The following is a 23762-nucleotide window of genomic DNA, read 5'->3' on the forward strand; positions in this document are numbered from 1 at the left end:
TTCTAATTGTATTTCACCTACTCCACTATTATTACTTTTCTATGCTACTTTTGATCAATCTAGAAAAAATTGAATCTTTAATTTTCGCCCCACAATTATCCTACACATTTTCAGTTTGCTTATTTAACTCCAGAACTTGTGTGAACACAACCTTTTTGATTTTATTTTATTTCAGGCTGTACTTTTTCACAATCCATTTCTATATTTGTGTGCTGGCATACAATGTAGTTGGTGGCGTTCTTTGCAAGTCCATATCACTAGGGGCTGCAGAGTGGCACAATATCATGGTATTATTAGTTGGAATGCTTCAGCATTCCAACTATTGTTCTTCAAATCTTTAATACACTTTATATTCTTCTATTTCTTCTATCCGTATTTTGGCTCTAATCTACTGCTACAGTATAATGTTCAATTATTCAAATATTCAGCTACTTATGCTTTTTTTTAAAAAAATGGGACCCAATGGGGCAGTCTTCAAATCATCTTCAACTTCAAACATTTACAGGTTCTTCATATGCCATTTCAAGTTTAAAACGTCTAGCTATTACTATATCGCTCAACTTTTTTAAATTTCTTTTATAGTTTTTTAACTGTCAGCATTTTCGTGTTATGGTTTTTCCGCACCTTTTATGCCTTTACCATTGGCGTGTATTGGCTAGCTCGGAGCGGGTGATGTCATACTTAGAGTGGAGAGAGACGTCAGGATCTTGTAAAAAAAAATATTTTAAACTTGCCCTCTACTCCAAACCATATACTCTTTGGGTATAATTTATAGCTCAAAACGTGGCATCTGCGCGTGTGTGCAGGTCACTTTGGTTACAGACGTCAGGATTAACAGCTCCACTGAAGCTCACGTTCACATTCTGAGGTTTAACAGATGGTTTTGTGGACAGTCTGCAACACAATAATATCGTTGGTCTCATCAACTGCGCCCGTGGATTAATGGTTTGCAAGTCTGGCAGAGGATCAGTGGTTTGAAGACCAGCTTTGCTAACTTTGATCTAAAAAAAACAACTTTTCCTTTCTTTCTGTCGAACTGGACAAACTGGCGGACCGGGCCGTATGTTTGACACCCCTGATTTAGATGATGCAGTTTTCCTTTCAACTTTTCCAATTATACATTTAAATGACAAGGATTTTCAACAGTTCAGTTAATTGATTTTGAACTGTAACATTTTTCAGCAGGTATTTTGCCTTTTCTATATTTTCAGTAATTATTTGCGATTTATTTTTATATCTATTCCACAATTTTCATATATAGTCAGCTATTCTTTCATTTACAAATATATATTTCTATATTCAGCTAATTGTAGCTATATTGCACTACATTCAGCTATATTCAGCTATTTTTTCAAATATTTCAGCTATAAGCTTCAGCTTTTTGCATTCCAACGCAAATGCTCTTTCTAGTTTCTTTTTACAGGTCTCAGGTTAATGAGGGAGTAAGACGGAAAAAAAAGAACAGGGATAGTGTCAAGGTGTTCGGAATAGGGAAGACATCCACAGTCTTTGGTGACTATGTGATGAAATGCAGTAATTAACTCATGTTCAGAATATGTATGAACACGAGATAAAGTGAAATTCCAGACAGCCATTAATCTTACAGACATTTCGCTCCCATAGCCTGTGATTTTCCACTGCTATAAGAACTACTTCCAATCAAGCCAAACAACCTGCACTGTTTTGCTCACTTTAATAGTGGCTTTATTGTGACATGCACCATTGGCATCAAGAGTGGACTGCAGCCATATTTTTAAAGCTGCTCTATTCCAAACAGTGTTGTTTGCAGCTTGTTTTCACAAATCATTGCAGTTGCATTTAACAGTTGAGTGGACCCTCTATTCACCCAGCAGATCATTAGAAATTTTGCCAAGAATTTAGGATTGCCAGCTCAATTTTGCACTCTTGAAGCAAAAGAGTTTACCTCAGAAACACCTCACGTACTTAAACTCAAACCTCAAACTGAAACTGAAACCTCAAACTAAAATACCTCCAACTTAGAGGCAATCCATCGTGTTGGCCATTAGGCCAGTTGTGATCGCAGCAAAAAAAAAGTGTCACAGACTGACACACTCATACAGTCTGCTCCGCCACACGGCTCCACTACACGGCTCCACCACGAACATATTGGGCGAGGGGACTGACCCGTGGAGCCACTCCATGACGAGAAAAAAAAAGAGACATTGCACCCTGTCCCTCCCCAGCAGGGAGAGATGTCACAGCAAGCCCATAATCCACGGAGGAAATGCACCAGACAAGAGGCAGCACAGCAACGGGAGAGCACAACCCGTTAGGTCAACAAAAATGCATGTTGTCCAAATCTATCAACAAAACTGCCACACTGAACCTGAACATTGCAGACATGACATTGCAGCACGGCTACGCCGGCAGCAACCTCTGAGTCTAGCACTGTTCTTAAAAAAAACTAAACGCTAACTCGGTATAATCTCTCCTTCAACACCCGCTTGAGTGAAGAACTTTGGCTAAGAAGTTACAGGTTAAACACCTGATCCCAGCTACACCAGGATGGTGTGGCTAAGCTAGCTGCTAGATGCAGTCGTGCTAACGCCGTATTTTATTTTCCACGCTTGCTTTTTAAAAAAAAATCAACATGGATCGATTGAGCATGGACAGCTATGGGAGTAAAAGACATGAAGCACTTGTCGGAAAAATTGCGAAAACATGAGAACACCGGGAGGACGCACATGGATAACTTCGTCAAGCTACTAAGCGGGCTCAGTCAACATCAATACCCACGACTGCGTTGAAGAAACACCTTGAGGTGGATAAAAACAGGCACATTTTTATCCAAAATAATTGATTGTGCAAAGTTTTATGGGCTTTTGAGCTGCCCTTGTATGACAAGACTGAGGTGACAGAGGTCCTGGAGGAGCAAGACAGTACCCCATGTTCAAGTGGTCATATGAACCCTGAATGAGTTCTAATACTTGTGTTATTTCATATCATTTTTTTAAAAAAGAAAAGAAAATGAAATGTATATAATTTATCATTATTATTATAAAATATTATAATACATGTAGTGGATTTGTGAAAAAAACAATTCCATTCTAAAATAGATATAACTTTATATTGTAAAATAATTATAACTTTGTGATTCTGTTTAGGCCAGCAGAGAAGGCCTAGTTGGCCCAGACGGCCTGCCACTGTTCCTGCTGCTGGCCTACTCTGCTTTAACGCTCTTTATTAAATCAGATCTCACCTCTGTCTCTCTGTGTGTCTCTTTCCCTTATTTCTCTCTTCTCTCTCTCCGCCAATTCAACATTGACGGCCCGCGGCCTGGCCACTGTGTAATCCCTTATAGACCCTGCACAGTGCACACACACTCCGGTACTTTAGGTGGCGCTGTATGCACCTAGTCAAGTTGGTTGGGCTACTTTAACGTGTAGAAGAAGAACACTGTAACTCTCTCTCTTATTTCAGTCTTCTCTCTCCGCAGGTTAAACAGTGATGGCAAGCGGCCTGGCCGTCACTGTTTAATCTCTGTGTATATCCAGGCGCGGTGTGTTCCCTGCACAGTGCACACACACTCCTGTACTTTAGGTGGCGCTGTATGCACCTAGTCGGTTGCTTATTTGGTAAAAGAAGAACAATTTATTGAAGAGCAGAAGAAGAAGCTGGAGCTGTAGGGCTATTCCCTGAGGACTCTGTGGCCGTGTCTACTACCGAACACTTGGGCACTTCGAGCACTGACTTTCAGTGCTTAGGGTGCCACACTGACAAAACTAGTAGAATTCAGTGCACTGAAAGTACCCGGATGGCGCACTGCAAACGGTCAAAAAATGTAGTGTAAAACGATGGACACTACTGGCACTGAACGGGCGCCATCTTGGTTATGTAGCGGAAGATGAGAAGCCCTTTCCGCCAGCTTTTCATTAATTTATTTATATCCTCCTGCCGCGATTGTGGAGGTGTCGCAGTTTCCACATGGGTTAGAGAAAAGGGTACACAAGGGACAAAAATAGGGCAAGAAGTGCGTTCATTTTCCCGGGTATCGCGAGCAGATTTGCGGACGTCACTTCCGGCTTAATTTCGCGGGTGCTGTGAACAGATTCGCGTCCGTCACTTCCGCCAATTGGTTAACGGAAGTGTTCCATTTGATACAGCGCTTATCGGCAACAGAGTGCACTACAGATGTTAGTGCACTGTATCGGAGTGCACTGTATTGCAGTGTACTTCGTAAAGTGTTTGGTAGTAGACACGGCCTGTGTAACACAGTTAGACCTACTGGCAAGTGCATCTCGTGCGTGATAAAAACTGGAAAGCAGGTCTTCATAGCTCTCTGTTAGCTCGCAAGCTAACTAGCGCTTGGGAGCTAACTAGCACTTGTGAGCTAACAGTTACAGATTGTTATTATTCTGCATCTCACCCTGCTTGTGAGACATGCGCGATGGAAATTGGAAAGCAGGTCTGCTTAGCTCGCTGTTCGTCTCCCATGCTCATTGTGTTGCCGTGTGGCGGAGATATTAGACTTCAACCCTTTTAGTACGGCACCTGTCGACCATTATATTATAAAATAGCTTTAACTTTGTGATTCTGTATAGGCCTCACTGACCCTGACTGCCCGCCACTGCTCAAGCTCAATCCACACAACGTAGCAAACCGAGCTGGAAAGCCGGGCTTTGACTGTATCCCTCACGTCAACAACCAATCCCAGCCAAAATGCATGATCAACAGCACCAGCACGAATGGAGCCAAATAAAAAGCTGTTCATACAGATAAACTCTCAAATTACGACAAGATGAGCTGGTTTAATCACCGTTTAAAAAATCTGTTGGAAAAGCTTATCAGAGTTTCATACTGTTCACAGATTTGAGTCTGTGCACTTCATTCCATCATCGCAAAACAAAGTGAAAAAGCAATTTATCAAGACACAGTTGAAATGATTCTTTTTTGCCCAGTCAAAGAGATTGACACAAGCAGGTTTGCGGTGAAAATAGAGGTCAGTATAATATGGATTTTCTCAAGCTGCTTCTCTTTCACGTTGCTGAACTCTGACTTTTTGTCTGCTTCCCCTGCAGTGCTTTATTGCCACACCTTGCAGGTAGTGCTGATAGTCCAGTGTCTGGAAAATACATACAACATACTTTATACGTTGATAGACTGTGTTTGTACATGAAATTGATACTAATCTTTAATGATTGGTATCCGCGTTATCAATTTAAGATGGCATATACTAAGCTAAACAAATTATATCCAGGCTCGTACTTCACACTTAATATGGAGCGGTATCAATCTTCTTATTTAACTCCCTGCAAGAAAGAACTCTTGTTTTCCAAAGTGTCAAACTATTCCTTGAAAGTCAGTTGTGAACGTGATTCAACTAGAAAGATAGACGATTGGCCAGTCTCCGTGTTAGGGGCAGGTCTAAGTGTCACTTAACATTGCCAGCAAAGTTAGAGTGCACCTACACAGCACTAGCTTATAGTCTCTTGTAGCTGAAGGCCCATCTTATTATTAATATCCTCTTGGACCATTATGCTTATGTTATGATTCAGTCCAGAATTAGTGGCCACTGATTCTGCCTCTTTGTTAAAGAGACAGGAGTCAAAATGGCAGTTTATTGGCAGATCCGAGTTGTGTTTGAATGTCTGTGTGTCTGTTATGCGATATTGTGTGGTCCAGTACGTGTATGTGTCTGCTTGCATGCACACATTCATGAAGTGAGACTTTAGGGACCAGAAGAAGTCCTGGGAGAGGACCTTAGTTTGTAGATGGGTTTGGTGCTCAGGGCAAAGTCTCTCTCCCTTCACAGTACAACAGTCAGTTCACATCTGGGCTGCCGCAACCAGGGGCGCAATTAAGACAGAAAAAAAATGTAGGTCATGCAGACATGCATTTGTGACATGCAATGACGCAGCATGAAGTTAATGTAATATTAATGTAATAACTCAGTTAAAATGACAGTTTCATAACTTAATTTGCCTCGAAGGAGATGAAGGAAACATGATTAAGTACAGTTGGTCAAACCTGCATTATGCAATCTGGTTCACTGATTATATTAAATACTGCAGAAAATGTCACTTTAAACTGATACAATGATGAGGCAACCATGTTAAATCACCCATCGTGTTCATTTTTATTTCATAACAAGAAACTACACCTTTGCTCCTTTTGTGTTGTGTCTGTTCATGGGAAGTTTGACTTTCAAGCTCTGCCTGAGTGATAATTAATGGCCTATACAGCCTCTTTACTTTCCACCGAACATTTAATGGAGTGAGCATCGGCATCTTAGATGGGCTGCTGGCCTTTCCAGACAGTTGTGTTTCTCATCACAAATTTACATACAAAATATGTGGAGAACGCAATAAGAGATTACCAGTAAACGGTATTGGCATATCTGGGTATATGTTGTGCGCACTTTGGCGTGTTTGAACAAATCAAAACATTTCAACGAGGTGCAGCACCAACATATTATTGGATTCTTTCGAACTGTTTTTGGTTTGAAAAAAAAACTGAGACCACAGCTTGTGCGTCATTGACATCCTGATGGATTTATTCTCCAGTTAAAGTGTCCTGGTGACCTAGTTGGCTCAGATGTTTATCGTGTACCAGCAATGTTCCGGTTTGAATCTGCCTTGGGGAATTCAGTGCTTGTTACCTTACGTTTTCTTTGTTTAATGTAATTGGAATGTGAAGTAAGTTGTTTGAAGACATTAATTTTGGCCATGGAGAAATTATAATAGCCATGTTTCACTATTTTCTGCCGTTATTAGGACTAATAGATTCATCTTCTAAACAATATTTTACTGATTAATTGCTTTTGAAAACAATCATTCGTGTTTTTATTCTTTAAAAAATCTTTCTCTGCATCTTCTAATTTGAATTCCTAAGCCACCTGTGTATGATGGCTTGCGAGAATATTGCTGATGCATTCCCACTTGGTTGGTATCTTTCTCTGAACATCTGGGTGCTGCAGTTGAGAGGTGTTATCACGTCCATGACCTTGACTCTCCTCTCCGCAGACTGCACCCTTGTGCATTGTGTTGTTAGAAGAGTGCCAGAAGAAAGAGCCTCCTAGTATTGTAATTCAAATTTTCCATAACTTCCATGTGATTAAAATCACTTTTACAAAATGAAATTTAAAAGGAACAAATGTGTCGCCACAGTCTAAGAGTGTGGTTGCAGACATCTTTTCTTTGCCACACACAGACATAAAAACCTGCTCGCATTCCTTCCCTCACATACTCAAATGAATGACAGTGTTTAACTGTTCCACTTAATTGTAGTTTATACAGCCTGAGAAAGAATGTCTGGCATGTATTGGCTCCCCTGTGTTTTACTCTACAAATGAATGAATGTACGTAGTTGTGGAATATGTCTCTCTAAGGGATGAGCAACTCAAATGGTTTACTTTTTCAATGAGTCCATTTAAACTTTTCTCTTTGAAAGGAATAACCCAATGTGAGGGGAAAATACGCTTCGATAGATATCACTCTTTTTAAAAAAAAGATGGAATAAAAGCCAAGAGATAAAAGCCAGGATACTGGAAATGGGGAAACAGCTACCATTGTTCTGTCAAAAAGTCTCTCTACGTTAATCCGTACAAAAGCTAAAGTGTATGAAGAACATGCTGTGGTTTTTTGAGGGGTTATGTGCTGAACTTTTTCTTGGGCACCGCTAAGCTAAACCTCTCTAAACTGCATTTAAACTGTTTAAATGCTAATAACCAGCAAACAGTACACAATCTATGCCCAATCTTCATAGCAACAAAGGCCATCATGCAGTTTTTCTTTTTTGATCTGTGGAACGGCATAATTGTTTTACTAGTTATTTGATTGCAAGTTGGTTAGTATGTGTTAAAAAAATTCACTTGACCCCTCGGAATAAAATCATTAAAATAGGAACATTTATTTGTTGCAAAGAAGGAGCAGAGTCAGAAGTACAACGTGATAGACAAATTGCATATACAAAACTGCTCAAAGATCTCTCAAAGAACCACCTCTTAAATACACATCAGGACCCACTAACAGAAACCCTCATGACGTCTTTGGCCTAACCGTGAACCTTTCCCCTTGTCCCATAGAGAGGTTTGCAAGAAATGGTCATATGATAACAAAGGAACTGCACGTTCTTTCAGATAGAAACATACCGATTCGCCAGTCTCATTGCTATCAGGGGACATGCTGAGTTTGTGTGTAAGATTAAACAGAGACAGTAAGATGAGAAGTCTGAATATAACAGTGAAACAGTAACTGATTAAGCGTAAATCATTTTTTCTTCCAACAGTATGAATATTTACAGGTGATATTTATACTAATAATTCATATGAGTAGCAACGAGGATTGTGCTGAGACAAGCAATCCCCCCTTTTATAAACACATGCACAGACTTTAAATCTCACTGAAGTCAACGAAATAGCACATAATGAGGTGGTTGGCGAGGCGGAGGGAGCCTCTGCAGCAAACAGGCTCGAACATAATCATTGGAGAACAGTGACAAGTCTAAGGTTATGATGTCCATACACCTACATAAATATGATTTGGTCGTGACTAGCCACACAGCTTTGAATGAGCCAATCCTTGTTAAGCATATTGACAACAACTGATACCAATCAGCACATGCAGACCAGGCCTCAATGCTGTGCCTGAAGTAACAATATGCTTCATTTGTTAAAGTTAGCCAGGGCAGGTTGGAGCTTTATATGCTCATTATTTCTATTTAATTATGCTGTTGTGTGAAGAAAATGTTTTGTTAGCATGTGGATGGTTTTTAAAATAAGTATTACTGCGGTTTCGTCTTTTGTGCTTCTTTTTTTTTGGGAGTGTACCCTTACATTTTAAACTGTGCAATGTGTTATGAAACAGGTCTGTGGTCTCCCTTAGCCCCTTTGATGTAGCGCCGAATCCACATTAGTCAGAACTTGGCCTTACAAGGGAGGATTTGTTGGATGTTTTGCTGACATTTCTGTATAATCAGATGTGCTTAAAATACCAAAGGTGGTGCAGTGATGCACAGTGATGTGCAACACTTGCATAATATCACCCACTTGTCACACTAATGCTTTGCTGCTGCGAGTTAAGTGCCACAGAGTCAGAAGGCTGTCTAGTCTGAAATGTATTTTAGGATGGAAATGCTGACAGCATTCAGTTCTTTATAAGACACAGGATTCAGTCTACTTTATGAAGTGATACTCAACCCACTTTTTTCTTTGTCTTATTGTGTACTCTCATTGTATGTCAGGACAAAGGCAGAGAAGTGTAAATATCCGTCACAACACTTGCTGGCTGTTCTAATTCCAATTGGTATTATTTATTTTTGATGTCTAACTAAAAATAAAACAACTTTGTAGTTTACTTCGTTCAGTTGAGGATTTCTCTGATTTCACTCTTTGGCGCGATGGTGCCTTTCGTTTCTCTGTGTAACTTGTCAGGTCTGTCTCTCAAACGCTCTGTAAGCCTCTAAATCTCAGTTTGGGTCTTGTCTTGATATCTTCCTGGTTCTTGGATCTTCTGGCCTTGGATCATTGTCTCTTCAAACATGAGTACTGCTTTGAAGTCCGATGCTTCTAGAACTCTCTGTTTCGCCATTAAAAATGTTGGCTGATCCTCAATCAAGCCTGCGGGTCACAAAACAGCTGACTAAATTACTTTTACTGAATGAAACAAAAGGATTTTCTTAACAAGTCATAGCTGTTTCACTTACTGCACACTCTTAAGCCTCCCAACAAAATTGGCCTGTGCCTGACTGCTGCTCTTTTACAGCAGCACTCGAGCACAGGTAATCCCACAGCACCTCAGGTGGAGATTTACCACTTCCACCACTGTGGCTCTGGCAGGCTTGGTTTCAGATTCACTGAGCAGGCTGATTGTGTCACACAGATGTCAACACCACCAAAAAGATGGCAGCCCACAGCCTTCTGCATTGATACATGTCACTCTTTTGTACATGTTTTGGGGAAAAACAACAGACTTCTGCACATTCTTCAAAAAGTACATTTTTTTGTTTTTGAGTCCAAGTGTGAAAACTGGTCTTCAAGTGATGCTTCTGCAACGTGTTTATCTTTGTGTGTGCATATGTGTGTGTCCATGTGTCTGTCTGTGTTACACCTTTCAAAAGGATAATTTTTCATGCTGAGTTGACAGCTCGTGTGACCTCAGTGCACCGAACTAATTTGATTGTGATATTTGATATTTTCGCTGTATATTTATTTGCTTTGGTTCCAAACTGTCATAATTTCCTCCTTTCATGCACTCTAAACACATACACTGCTCTACTGTACTGTAAATAACACTGAGGTAAGTCGATCCAAGACCACCAACGTTGCTTTAAATTATACTCATTTGTCACATTCAGTTATTAGAATCTCAGATTGCATGATTTGTTGTTTCAAATTCCCTACCTTACTCCTTTATCACCTCTCAATTTCCTCTTCTACTTCCTCCCCTCATGCCTTTTTTTTACTCACATGTTCACCGAACCTATTGTTGTTCTTCATTCTGCTTCTCTCTCTCAATCTTCACAAGACAACAGAACTGCCTCTGGGATGTCTGACAGAAAAAAAAAACATATTTGTAGGGGCACAGGTGCTACAAATGACCTTTGGTGTGTACTTATGTACTCCATTGTGCATCTGCGGGCATGTTTTTGCATACTGATTGTGTGCTGGCGGCTGGCCCTTTGCAGATAAAGCAGTGTTCTGGGGGCCCACCAGTGGCAGGCTGATATTGCCTTTTTGCAATGCCAGGGAGCTTAGAGTGCTGCTTGGACCCTCGGCATCAGCCCAACACAATTAGGAAACGTAGGCTGAATGTGGCCACCATGTTTATATTGTTCTGTTATGGGTTTAAATATTAAGATTTGTGTACAATTGTTCTCAAATGTTTACGGCAATTTTTGCTACATGGGTGGTTTATTCTTTACATATTGCTTTAAAAGTGGTTTAAGATTTTTTTATGATTCAGAGCTTCATCTGCAGCAATTTTGAGTTATTTCTCCATTCAGATAATAGCTTGGCAGCACAGAAGAAATGCTGTTTGAGAAATCGGTTCACCAAATTGACTTTATTGCTTAGTACTGCGTTTCCACTGTGACATAGGAACATATAAATCTATATGGTGATATCTATACTTCAATACTCACAAACAACACGTTTGGTATTGGTAATGCTGATAATAAAGGGTATATACCTGCCTGTGCAGTTCAACTTTTTGGCAGTTCATTGCATTCATCAGCATGTAGCCTTTTAGGTCGGTCGACCACTTGACAGTATTAAAAGAAAAGCAAACCAAGAAGGCAAATGGTAAGAAAGAATACACAAGAACAAGAACGTAATAGTCTCTAAACATATAAAGCGACACTGTGGTATCTACACTTCAATACTCACAAACAACACATTTGGTATTGTTAATGCTGATAATGTAAGGACAGGAATATAAACGTGTGTGGCTATGTCACATCGTTTTCCCTACTTTTGCATGTTTGTGCCAAAACAGCCCCAACAATGTTTGGAGAATGACAGAAAGGAAATGTAATGGGTGTGGAGCTACTTTTCTCCTCTAAATAAAAATACAGCAAGATGCATTATTTGTGACGTTAAAGTGCCAGAAAAAGCCACACAAGAGACCTTGTCAGTCTTTTTAAAACCACATACCCTAAAATGTTATAAGGAGGCCTATTGCTATATATTTGTATTTCTGTAAAATCATTTTCTCCTTTTTTTCTTAGTAGCACAAACATTTTATTTTAATTGCACTTGTTTTTGTATTAATTGTGTTATTAATGGCCATTATGTGTAATGTGAATTCTCTGTGAGTGCAATGATTTCTTTTTCTTAAAAAAAGGAAAAACATCACAATTCCATTTAAGAAATAATCGGCATCCATATCATCAAAATTGTGAAAATTGGTATAGTATCAAAATTAAAACGTTTGGTATCGCCAACCCATGCTGTGACCCGGCAAAAAGAAATCCTTTTTTTTGTAAAGTGCTCTGAAGTGTTCATAAAGGGTAATTACCTGCCTGTGCAGTTCGACTATTTGGCAGTTCATTGCGTTTATCAGCATGTAGCCTTTTAGGCGGTCGACCACTTGACAGCATTAAAAGAAAAGCAAACCAAGAAAGCAAATGGTAGAAAAGAAAGGAGGAAAAAAAAGTAATGTAGTCGTTAGGAGCTTTTGAATGCTAAACATTGAAATGTCAGCGCCTCTCAGTTTGTAATGATAAGCTTACACACTTGTCAAACGCTGTTCCTGTTTTTGTTTTTTTTAATCTCAGTGAGGATGTTGCACTCTACCTCTCAAATACTATTACATTTTCCATAATACAATTTTTGGAACAGACAGTTTGTGAAAACTGTTAAATTTGTGAAAGCACACTAAACATCTATCACACCACATCGTGGATCACATTCTCACGCATTTCACAATGTGCGAGGTGTTATCTATCTGGGTAAACACTTGTCTGTGTGGGATTTATTGGTTGGAGCGGGAGTGTAGGAGCTTATCACTGTCTTGCACGCTGGTAATTATCTGCTTTACAGGGCCATTGGCACAATAAAGCATGACCTGCTGAAGGCTGTGTTAGCTAGTGTTTGCAGGGGCATGGAAGAAGTGTTCCCACAGCAATAAAACAAGTAAACAGTGGTAGCATGACTTGACATTAATGCCACATTTCTGTCATTTCCTCTGTCTCTCTCTCTCTCTCTCTCTCTCTCTCTCTCTCTCTCTCTCTCTCTCTCTCTCTCTCTCTCTCTCTCTCTCTCTCTCATATTTAAATCTAGATTTTGAGAAAATAATGACCCCTGCAGCTGTTTTAAGGAAAATCCATAGCAGATTTTTCAGCATTCACACAATACAGAAGGGAAAAAAATTAGGAAGAATGACTGAGGGTGTGGTTTGGGACCGGGTTGGTAATGGCTTTACTGTGTTGTCGGCTTGGAAAGAAATGGAAGGAATTTAAGATCTGCAGAGGCATTGGAGTTGTGTACCTGGATCTCATTAGGGAGGTTTGCTTTGTCCTCTGCTTCACAGGGACTCATTGTTACACAGCTTCTTTGACAAGACCAGTATGATTGACATCTCAACAGTGTATCGGGGATTAGAGGTGATTTTGTGATTGTTAGTGTGTTATGGTTAGTGGTATTGATTCCTATTGGTTTAATGACTAGATGCTGTGGTGAAATTGGTTCCAAATGGTGAACACAAAGCATAAAAAAATGTATACTCCAGTCAGGTGGAGGACAGAAAGTGATGGCTCCTGGTGAGGATGGGTATCCTTTGACTTTTGCTCAGAATATCGAAACTGGCATTTATGGAAAATACACAGCGAGACTTATGATTAGATGCTCCACCATATTTATTTCCCTTGTCAACAATTAAGGGCACTGTGAAAACAACTATAATATATTTGAAGACTTATGCATTTCCTGTATTGTTACCTGTAGCGGTGCAAGTTTCAGACATGTTTTATAACTACTGAATATTTAAATTGTTGAAATAAACTCAGACATTGTCTCTTGTATTGTGTCTCTGGAGCCATAGATAACAAGAAACCCATTATAATTCAGCCTTGAAGCTTGTCTCAAAAGCGGCGTATACATATTTCTTTGTAAATATGTTTTAAGAGGATACATGTTTTGAAAGATATTATTACCTTCTGAGGATTGTACATGTACGCAATATTTAATTATTTTGTTTAAATGTCTCATGGGGTTCCAACTGCTGAATGAAAAGCCACACATTTCAAGAGCGACATGCGATTGTGTGGTAATTATATTGTCAAACTGGATTCTGGTTAATATGAGGCACATGTACAGCAATAATATTGTGTCTTAAATAATTCCTTTAGAGCTGTTGTTGTTTTGATTATTGCTCCTCTTTATTGTATGGAAGGATTATTTGGTGATCTTTTACTATGGCTCTTTGTGGTTGTCTGGTTTTCAATTGACAAATACAGGAAGTTCAATGTACTGCGTTATACATACAGCAATACAGCTGTGAAGTGTATACCAGGAACTTATTTTCCTCTTTGCTTATGTCTCCTTTGCACCCTTCTTCCTCTCCAGGGTCTCGTCTTCGCCAGGAAGACTCCCCTCCCCGCATAGTGGAGCACCCCTCTGACCTCATTGTGTCCAAAGGAGAACCGGCCACTCTCAACTGTAAAGCCGAGGGCCGTCCGACCCCAACGGTGGAATGGTACAAAGACGGGGAGCGCGTCGAGACGGACCGTGACAACCCCCGCTCCCACCGTATGCTGCTGCCCAGCGGCTCCCTCTTCTTCCTGCGTATCATCCACGGACGACGAAGCAAGCCAGACGATGGCAGCTATGTGTGTGTGGCTCGAAACTATCTAGGCCAGGCGATCAGTCACAATGCATCCCTGGAAGTAGCCAGTAAGTCCTTTTGTCCCATGTGCACACACACACACACACACACACACACTCACACACACACACACACACACACACACACACACACACACACACACACACACACACACACACAATTCCAGCAGGGGGTGATCATCTGCAAATACACCTGGCCACAGTCGAACATTTGAATCAAAAGACTACCCGATTGCTCAGTCTTTGATCAAGAATAACCAAGAAGCAATCGCTAATACCCAAGAATAAGATGCAGATATACAGATAATAATTGGCTCATCTCTTTTGAGAATTTGAATTGATTCACAATCTGTCAATGTGGATCATGACATTGGGGATTTGAATACACATCTTCAAAGAAAGTAAGCAGCTATTTGGTAAAAAAAAAAAAAGGAGGATATTGCCCCAATCTACCTTTAAATGATCTCTTGCATTAAGTCCTGAAGAAAGAATAACACAAAAAAAAAATACTTATTTAAATTGTATCAGTCTTCTGTGTCATTTTTACGAGTGTTGCATCCATCAAATTCGACAAGACCGATGTCAATCCAAAAGCCTGTGTACTTGCGTTGCTTTCTTTCCAACATGGGTCAGTTTTATGGTTTAGGGACAGGTGGAAGATCACTTTGTGACCCACCTGTCAGACACACAGCAGCTGTGTGTCTGCTTTCGTCCTCAGGTTAAAACAAGTGCTGAGAGAGTAACAGCTGACAGTGTCAACTCGCTGACTCGCAGAGTTGGAAGTGCCGTAGTTGTGGTGTTGCCAGTTAAACAGCCTTTCACTGAAGTATGTTTGAGGCAGGAATCTGTCAGGTTACATGCAGTAGCCATACAGTATATATGTGTCCGTGTGTGTATATATATCAGTGGTCGGCTGTCAGGGCATGCTAAGCCTTCTCTGCTGGCCTAAACAGAATCACAAAGTTATAGCTATTTTATAATTGAAATTGAATTACATTTTTTATAATTAAAAGTTATAGCTGTTTTATAATGTAATTGTTTTTCACAAATACACTACATGTATTTGAATTATTTTTCCCTATTAGCTTATTCGCTCATTCAACAGCTGTCTTCATCTGTTCCTTGGCTTTTTCAAGCCTCTTGTATGGCTTCTTGGGACCTGTTTAACAGCATTTTTTATCCAATCACATATCATCTGTCTTCCTCTATGTAAGATTGGCCCGGTTAAAATACATGGAAGGGCCCTTGCGAAACCCTAGACGTGTGATTGGTCACAAGGCCACGTAACCATTAACATGCACTGTGATCGGTCAGTGAAGCTACCATCTCAAACCTAGAAGCTAGACTCTCAGGACTTACTGATGACCACTTTCCCACAGAGGTTTATGTGCATCTGGTGAGTGAAATACTGATTATGTTACTGTTTTTTCTTTTTTACATTTGCAGTCGTATTTAATCATAAACTAGCCACAGCGGTGTAGTTGCTGCTGCACCTGGGGGTGCTGGTGCTTCTCAACGCAGCCTCTACAACTTCTCCTCTTTCTTGTCGCTGGCGCAGCTGGGCTTGGCACTGTGCAGGGTCAGTGCCGTGGTTTAGTTGGATAGATTTGGACAACATGCGTAGTTGTTGCTTGGTTATGCTCTCCCATTGCTGTGCTGGCCCTCGCCGGGCGCATTTCCTCCACTGTAGTGCGCAGCGACTGGCTCTAGATCGGCTTAGAAAGGCTCAGGCCGAAGGTGGCACGCCAGCTCTGGTTGCGTGCTTTAGAGCGCCCGTGCCTGGACCTTGCCGCTTCCCGGGGCCGTGGATTATGTGCTTGGTGTGACTTCTCTCCACGCCGGGGAGAGTCGCACCCCCCGGCTCCCGACACGACTGTCCACCGGTGCACTGTGTCCTTAGTACCGTGTCAGGTCTCCATGGCAGGTATCGGCCCACGTAAAGGCGTCAGGGGCCTGCGGTGATGTCAGCAACCCACCCAACTCGTCTTGAAACATTGACCAAGGAGTCTAATGCACGCGCGAATCAGAGGGTCTCTGAAACCCCTTTGCGCAATAAAAGCTAGGGCTAGTGTACCTCGGTCCTTTTTTTTTTACTCGTCGCGGCTAAAAAAAATATTTTTTTTTTAAAAACCGCGCGGTGTGGCTGCACGTTTTTTTTTCTGAACAGGTACCAGTAGAAACATTTTTATTTTATTAGGGAACAACATAAGCAGTGTGTTCAGTAGTAAGGGAGCCTGTGAGGGACAAGCCACTCCTTCTTTTGTCCGTGTTCAGTAGTAAGGGGCCCTGTTAGAGACAAGCCACTACTTCTTTTTTCTATGTTCAGATTGTTGCTTACATCAGTTTTTCCTACTCAGTGAGAAAATTCCAGTCTGTGTTGGCTTGCACTGAACTTCTGATGTTTGGAAAGTTCTCTTCTTCGAGAGAAGAGTAAAGATTCAGAAGTGATACTGATTTAAAGTGCTATGCCATAGTGTGTCAGACCACGGGGTCAGGAACTTTTGCGCACGTGCGATTAATTTTCTATCTGGACGCACCACCTGACAATACGTGCTTTCACATCAGGCTCAAGTTGGCAAGTCGGCAAGTCAGCATCAGAACAGGGTAAATGCCAGTGGCGGGCTGTGGTTTTAAATCTATAGTCTATATAATCTATAGTGCCATATAGTCCACATCACGGGCGGACTGGGGGAAAAAAATTGTCCCTGGAGTTACTGTCACAGACCGACACACTCAATTCCCGACTCACAGAGTTGCTCCACCAGTATGATGCGAAAAAAAGAGGAGACTCTGCAGTTGAACAATGCGCGGTGCCCGACCCACGAATCCACTTCATCCACCAGCACAACTCCTCCACCCTTCCGTCCCTCTGGCCCTCCGCCCGCCCCCAGCTCGCGATATTGTGCATCCTGACTGACTGACTGTCCAAATCTGTCGGGTCATCAACAATGCATGTTGTATAACATAACAACCAAACAACAAATCACATTTAGTAATAACAAAACTATCCAACAAAATTAAAACCCAGAGCACGCACAGGTGCACACACACACACACACACACACACACACACACACACACACACACACACACACACAAACACACACACACACACACACACACACACACACACACACACACACACACACACACACACACACATCTCCAGCAGGTGCTGCACCGTGGAGGGGAGAGGTGCAGCCGTGGTCTGACCAGCAGCAGCAACAGCAGCAGTAGCAGCAGAAGCAACAGCGTTGTGTATGATTAAATACAAATAAGTTACATAGCCAACATTTGAATTACCACATTTCTGTAATCCTCTGTGTGAAAGGTATCACAAGCAAGTCATAATCCACCATCAGGTTAGCTTTTTGGTTCTAGGTCGACGCTTGAAGTTTCTAGCTTTCCTGAAACGTCCTCTATGAGAAAGGTGTTGCCAGTAAATCCACCACCAGGTCTAGTCCTTCAGTCACAGAGTATAAAAAATACACCAAGCAAAACTATACAAATTTAATTGCTTCTGGTGTTTCAAAAGCTTACTTCTTCCTTCTTACTAGGTAGTTAGTTGCCAGCTAGTTGTCTGGTAGACAGAAGTCACGGTTCCCAACACGCAGTTGTGACCAATCACACATGACCAATCTGTGACCAATCTGTGAACAATCACACATGCAGGCTTTCGCCAAGGCCTTTTCATGTATTTTAACCAGGCTACTCTTACATAGAGGAAGACAGGTGAAATGTGCTTGGATAAAAAATGCCCAAGAAGCAATACAAGAGGCCTTAAGGAGCAGAAGAACAGATGAAGGCAGCTGTGCATTGAGAGAATAAGCTAATAGGCCAACAATATTATAATACATCTTGTGTATTTGTGAAAAACAATTACATTATAAAACACTTTTAACTTATATATAAAAATTAGGGCTGGGCAAAGTTGAAAAAAATCAACTGATTAATCGCATTATTTTTCTGCGATTAATCGCAATATGCACCAAATTCAAGAATGAAGTAAAAACCAGTGTATTGCATGCTTTTATTTTAAAGTAATGTTATCAGAACAATATAACAGCACTCTGGAGCAACAGCAAATTGACATACATACATCTATAGTTTATGAATCTGTTTTATTTATTTTTTCAGAACAGATAGTGTTTAGTAGTAAGGGTCCCTGTGAGTGACAAACCACTTCTTCTTTGGTCCATGTTCAGTCTGTTGCTTACCTTAAAGATGTATGTTAAAGACCAGCAATTGATTAAATGCATACAAAAGCAATAAGTGCTTTTCATGTTTTCCAGTTCAGTTCAGTTTTTAACTTTTAATCTAGACGCGGAGGCTGCCGGTAGACTGACCGCCTGTGAGCGTTTTTTTTTAGGTGAAGCTGCTGGCAGGTCTTTACAGCACCGCTGCTCGTTGAAAACAGAAGCTACAGAACAATATGTGCTTTCACGTCAGGCGAGGCTACGGAACTGCGCGCGCGCCTTCAAAGTAAAAGCAGACGAAAGTGTCGCCGTAATGTGTCCATAGCCGTCTGGAGAGATTTAAAGCGATACGCCCCTCTCATTGCAAAAAAAAATTAAAAAATGCAGGTAACGCATGATCAAATAGTTGACGCTGTTAAAGGATTGCCCAGTCCCTAATAAAAATAAAATAAAAAAAAACTTCTTTTTTTTATTTAAATTTTTTTAAATGATAAAATAGTTGCCCTAATGGCCCGCCACTGGTAAATGCAGATGGTCTGTGAATCCCAGGAGTTACAGGTTCTGCAAGTCCAAAAACACTGGAGTCTTTTAAACACCAAGAATGAAGACTACACTGAAAGAAGAAAGTGTTGGTATCAAGGGTTATTGACCGCAGCCATGCACCCCTCACACACCTTTCACTGCCGAGGCCCCTGCTTTGAGCTCTACCAGGGCAAATATTTTGTAAGGTTTTAGAATAATAATCTAGTCTCCGTTTCACCTTTTGAATTATAATGAAAGCGACGGTCGAACGCATCACAGAAATGCTAGATCAGCACTCTAACCCCAAGAAGCTCACCCCTTTGGGGGTAGAGTTTATTACTTGGAGTTCACTAAATTTACTGTCAGCTTTTAAGGTCGGGAGAGAGGGAACACAGAGAGTACTTGTTGAAGCTGCCTTGATGAATTATGTCTCCCTGTTTCATCCTTCAGAGGTCACGCAGATTCATGGGTCACCCTGGGCTGGCCAGTAAAACAGAACCCCCTTCGGTAAATGCTGCTGACTTAGGGAGTTTATAAGGGGAATGAGAATCTGGGTTTTGTTAAAAGGAGGAGGAGAATAGGTCACACTCTGTCAATAGACCTTGTTAATGGCATAGTTGTTAATTTTGTGTAGAGCTTTGATTGCTGAAATGTTGCTTTGGCTTAACTTTATTTAAAATAATAGGTTTTGAGCTGACATGTGCTGGTTGCTCTTTTGGGTAAAAACAGCAACAACAGTTTTTTTTGTATGTGTGCACATAGACACAAAGTATTATCATGTCTCATCCTCATTTGTTTGTCACTCAAAAAAATTCTGTGTGATGACACTCACATAATGATGGGGCAGAATCATAGATTGTAATCATCTTCTTCTTTGACTTCTTCCACTAAACTGTGTTGCTGTGAACCAACCAGATGAACATTGCGTTGTTTGTCAAAAGGCACACACACTCACTCAGATGTACAATTCTCTGCATTTGTGCGTGCAATGTCTATGGCTCACGGTCCTGTGTTCAGCGTGCATTAGTCAATATGAGGAATAATGTATAGACTTCCCCTTTGCCCCAAAATAAACGTTAAATAGTAGTTAATATGCATGATTGGCTCTCCTGAATTTCTTGTCACTTTATATCTATATGATGAGTTTATGGACTCGGCTAACTTGGCAGAGGAGAGACTGCAGCACGTTGACAAAAGTTCCACAGAGCATTAGTCCTCTGATCTTTTATCAACAAAGTAAATGTGAAAGCTGCTGTTAAAAATTAATTACTTAAAAAAAACCCAACTCAATTCCAAATTAATTTACAGTGTTATAACTTTCTTCTCGTGCCATTTTGATTAAAGCGAAGGAAGGGGGGGTGATGAGAAGTGTGGAGACGGCTGACAAAAGACAGGCTGGCAGGAAATTGATGGGAGCGGGAAAGGAGTGACAGACAGATGGGAACAGACGCGAGAGAGAAAGAAGTGCCTGTCCTTCAAGGCACAGAAGGGAAACTAGTGCAAAGAAAATCGAGGTGACATGGTGGAGACAGTGACAGATGTAGTATGTTCTGGTGCCTGAAGCGTGACCACGGGGTTGAAATACTGTGTAAACACACATAAAATGCTCACACACACACACACACACACACACACACACACACACACACACACACACACACACACACACACACACACACACACACACACACACACATAAACAGAGCGCAGCCCTTTCTGAAAGTGAAGGGGATGAAATGAGAAAAAAAGAGAAAAGACATATAACTTAGTTCCTATCCAATAAATGTCAGAGAAGACACTCAGAATATTTTTTTCTGCTTGCGGGGACCCTACAGGACCCTGGGAAATGAACATATGTCCTATTGACCTCAGCTACTTGATTCAATCATGGAGTGCTTTATTGAGGTAAGGCAAAGTCACAGCCTGTGTACTCAAAAGGTTATTGGATGGTATACCTGCTTTTAGGTTCAGTAAGGGAGGCGAATACATTATAGTCTTAAACTAATTGGACACTGCCATTTGCCAGAGGAAAGGCTTTTTGCAGGACTTTTAAGGTTAGACCACGACACCGCAGTGATGAAGTAGTGAGCCACAGAGAAAGATAACATTACAGCCTGTCACTTCATGCTCATCCATGATGGTGCCTGAAGAGAAAGGCAGGAAAGTCTCTGCTGAGTCCTCCGTTTGTACTGTCAGATAGCTTTTCATTTACCAGCCCTGGTTCACAGCATGGGCTGCAAGACACAGTTGTCCAACATGAACCATATCAGGATATATATATGTATATATATATATATATATATATATATATATATATATATATATATATATATATATATACATATATATATATATATATATATATATATATATATATATATATATATATATATATATATATATATATATTAGGGCTGGGCAAAGCTGAAAAAAAAAATAATCGCGATTAATCGCATGATTTTTCTGCGATTAATCGCATTAAGCGTCAAATTCAACAATGAAGTAAAAAAATTGTGTATTGCATACTTTTATTTTAAAGTAATGTTACCAGAACAATATAACAGCACTCTGGAGCAACAACAAGTTAACATACATACATAGTTTAGAAATATTTTTTCTGAATAGGTACTGTTCAGTAGTAAGGGTCCCTGTGAGGGACAAACCACTCCTTCTTAAAGATGTATGTTAAAGAACAACAATTAATTAACTTTATACAAAAGCAATAAGTGCTTTTCATGTCTTCTGTTCAGTTTTTCTTCCTCAGTGAGAAAAGTCCAGTCTGTGTTGGCTTGAACAAGTGCACTAACCTCTGGTTGAATGAGGTGGAGATGTGGAGGACAGCTGACAGGTATCAGCGGCGGATGCACGATTGCGCATGCACGATTAATGTTCAATCTGGAGATGCTGAGCTTGCAGCGCGAGCTGCCGGTAGTCTGACCGCTTTAAGAGGCGACTCGCTCACATGGTGCTCGTTGAGGACAGTAACTACAGAACAATACGTGCTTTCATGTCGGGCTTAGGTCGGCAAATAGTCCGGTAATGCTACGGAAGTGCAAGGGCCGACCAAAATGTATCGCCTTCAAAGTAAAAGCCCCCAATTTAAAAAAAAATGCAGTTAACGCATTATCAAATATTTAACTCCGTTAATCGATTGAAAAGTTAACGCGATATTAATGCTTTAACTTGCCCAGCCCTAATATATATATATATATATATATATATATTGCTTTTACATTGAAGGCGATTTATGTACGTGCGCTCGTAGCCTTACCGACACGCAGACTGACGTGAAAAGCATATATTGTTATGTAGTATGTATAATACTAAAAGTTTATTTAAAGCATACATTAATATTTCATCATCCTAACTGTATGCAGTTTTGTTGTCTATACACATCGTGAAAAGTCAGTGGAAGACATGTGATGGCGTGTGATAATTACATGAATGCATTAACGTGACGGACATGTTCAGTGTAACACCGGGTTCTGGGATAATGGGATGTGTGCAGCTCAGTCAGACTGGGAGATTGACAGCTTAAGGTGGAACCCCTGGTCTGCCTCCCCGTCTGCTCCTCTTTGATGGTAACCGTATGTTGGATAACGAGCGGCTGCAGGAGATGTATACGACAGCGTGGAGAGAGGCGGATTCTCAGAGGTTACGTTCCCCCTCTGCCTGCCCCTATCTATTAACTAATGGCTCCCCACTTCCAATGGCTGTCACTGTCACTGTCTGGATATAAGCAATACAACATCTTAAGTGGCAGTGGAGCAGTACGGTACGTCTTAGGAAAGTTGTCATTTTCTCTCCATAAAGACTCAAAGTGATATTTGTTTGATAGACAAACACTGACACACAAGTCAGATATCAGTGTTTACTTCCAATTGCCTGTGACAGTCTGTGAAAACTGCGCAGGCCTCATCCGGTTTTCCGCTGCCTTCTTCTCTCCCAGTTGTCCTACGGTTAAATCACTCAGTGAATAAGTATTGCACTCCAGGGACAGCTGGTTTGTGTTTACAGTCTGGAGACTAGGGCGAGTGCACTGCAAGTATTGTCTAAACCATTTAAGTCGCTTTATTCCCCTCGGCTGAGCGTCGTCAGGACGTAGCGAAAGAGTTTGTTTGGCTTGCACGGGGAAGGGAGAAAGGAGAAGGGAGGGGAAGTACTCGAGCATTCCTGACAAAGACCATATGGCTCCTGGGTGTGTGGCAATATTATCAGAAGTTACCGCGTTCCTGCTGCGTGCCTATCTGTGCACATTGTGTCAGGATCATGCCGTATGCACACGTGTCTCAAACTGAAACAACAGGCGATACTTTTACAGAAATGGCCATCACATCTTTGCATTCTTTGGCAGATTACTAAATTATACCATTAATTATAGCTCTCTTTGTTGTTGTTTTTTCTGCTGACAAAAGTACTTTTCAATTAGCAGTAGGGAAATAAAATGAAATAAAATAAATGTCTAGCTTCATGCGTGATGATAAACTGACAGGCTTTGTGAAATATCTACACTGCTGAAGGTCCCTCTACTGCATGGCTGGCATGTGAAGTCATCTTTATTCCCACTTAATTTTTTTCCCGTGATTATCAATGGAGAATCAGTTACTGGCGAGAGAGCCATATTTGATCCCTTTCCGATAAAACTCTGTGCTTGCTGTGTCATGTTACTCTGATGTCATATATATATTTCATTCACCCATTTGCCAATTTGTAACATGGCAAGAGAAACCTCTCGGAGGGCC

General features: G+C 40.9%; 1 protein-coding gene across 1 annotated transcript in view; it reads left to right on the forward strand.

The window, feature by feature from the left end:
- The window catches only part of LOC137802136 (roundabout homolog 1-like), a 101079-nt gene that overhangs the window by 7963 nt on the left and 69354 nt on the right, over window positions 1-23762 (forward strand). The window contains exon 2 of the mRNA XM_068599733.1: window positions 14024-14350. Coding sequence (XP_068455834.1) covers window positions 14024-14350 — 327 coding nt within the window. The remainder of the gene's footprint in view (window positions 1-14023; window positions 14351-23762) is intronic.

Source organism: Clinocottus analis, unplaced genomic scaffold (assembly GCF_023055335.1).
Source record: "Clinocottus analis isolate CAN_PGR_092001 unplaced genomic scaffold, fCliAna1.0.p SCAF_5, whole genome shotgun sequence".
NCBI classification, from domain to species: Eukaryota; Metazoa; Chordata; class Actinopteri; order Perciformes; family Cottidae; genus Clinocottus; species Clinocottus analis.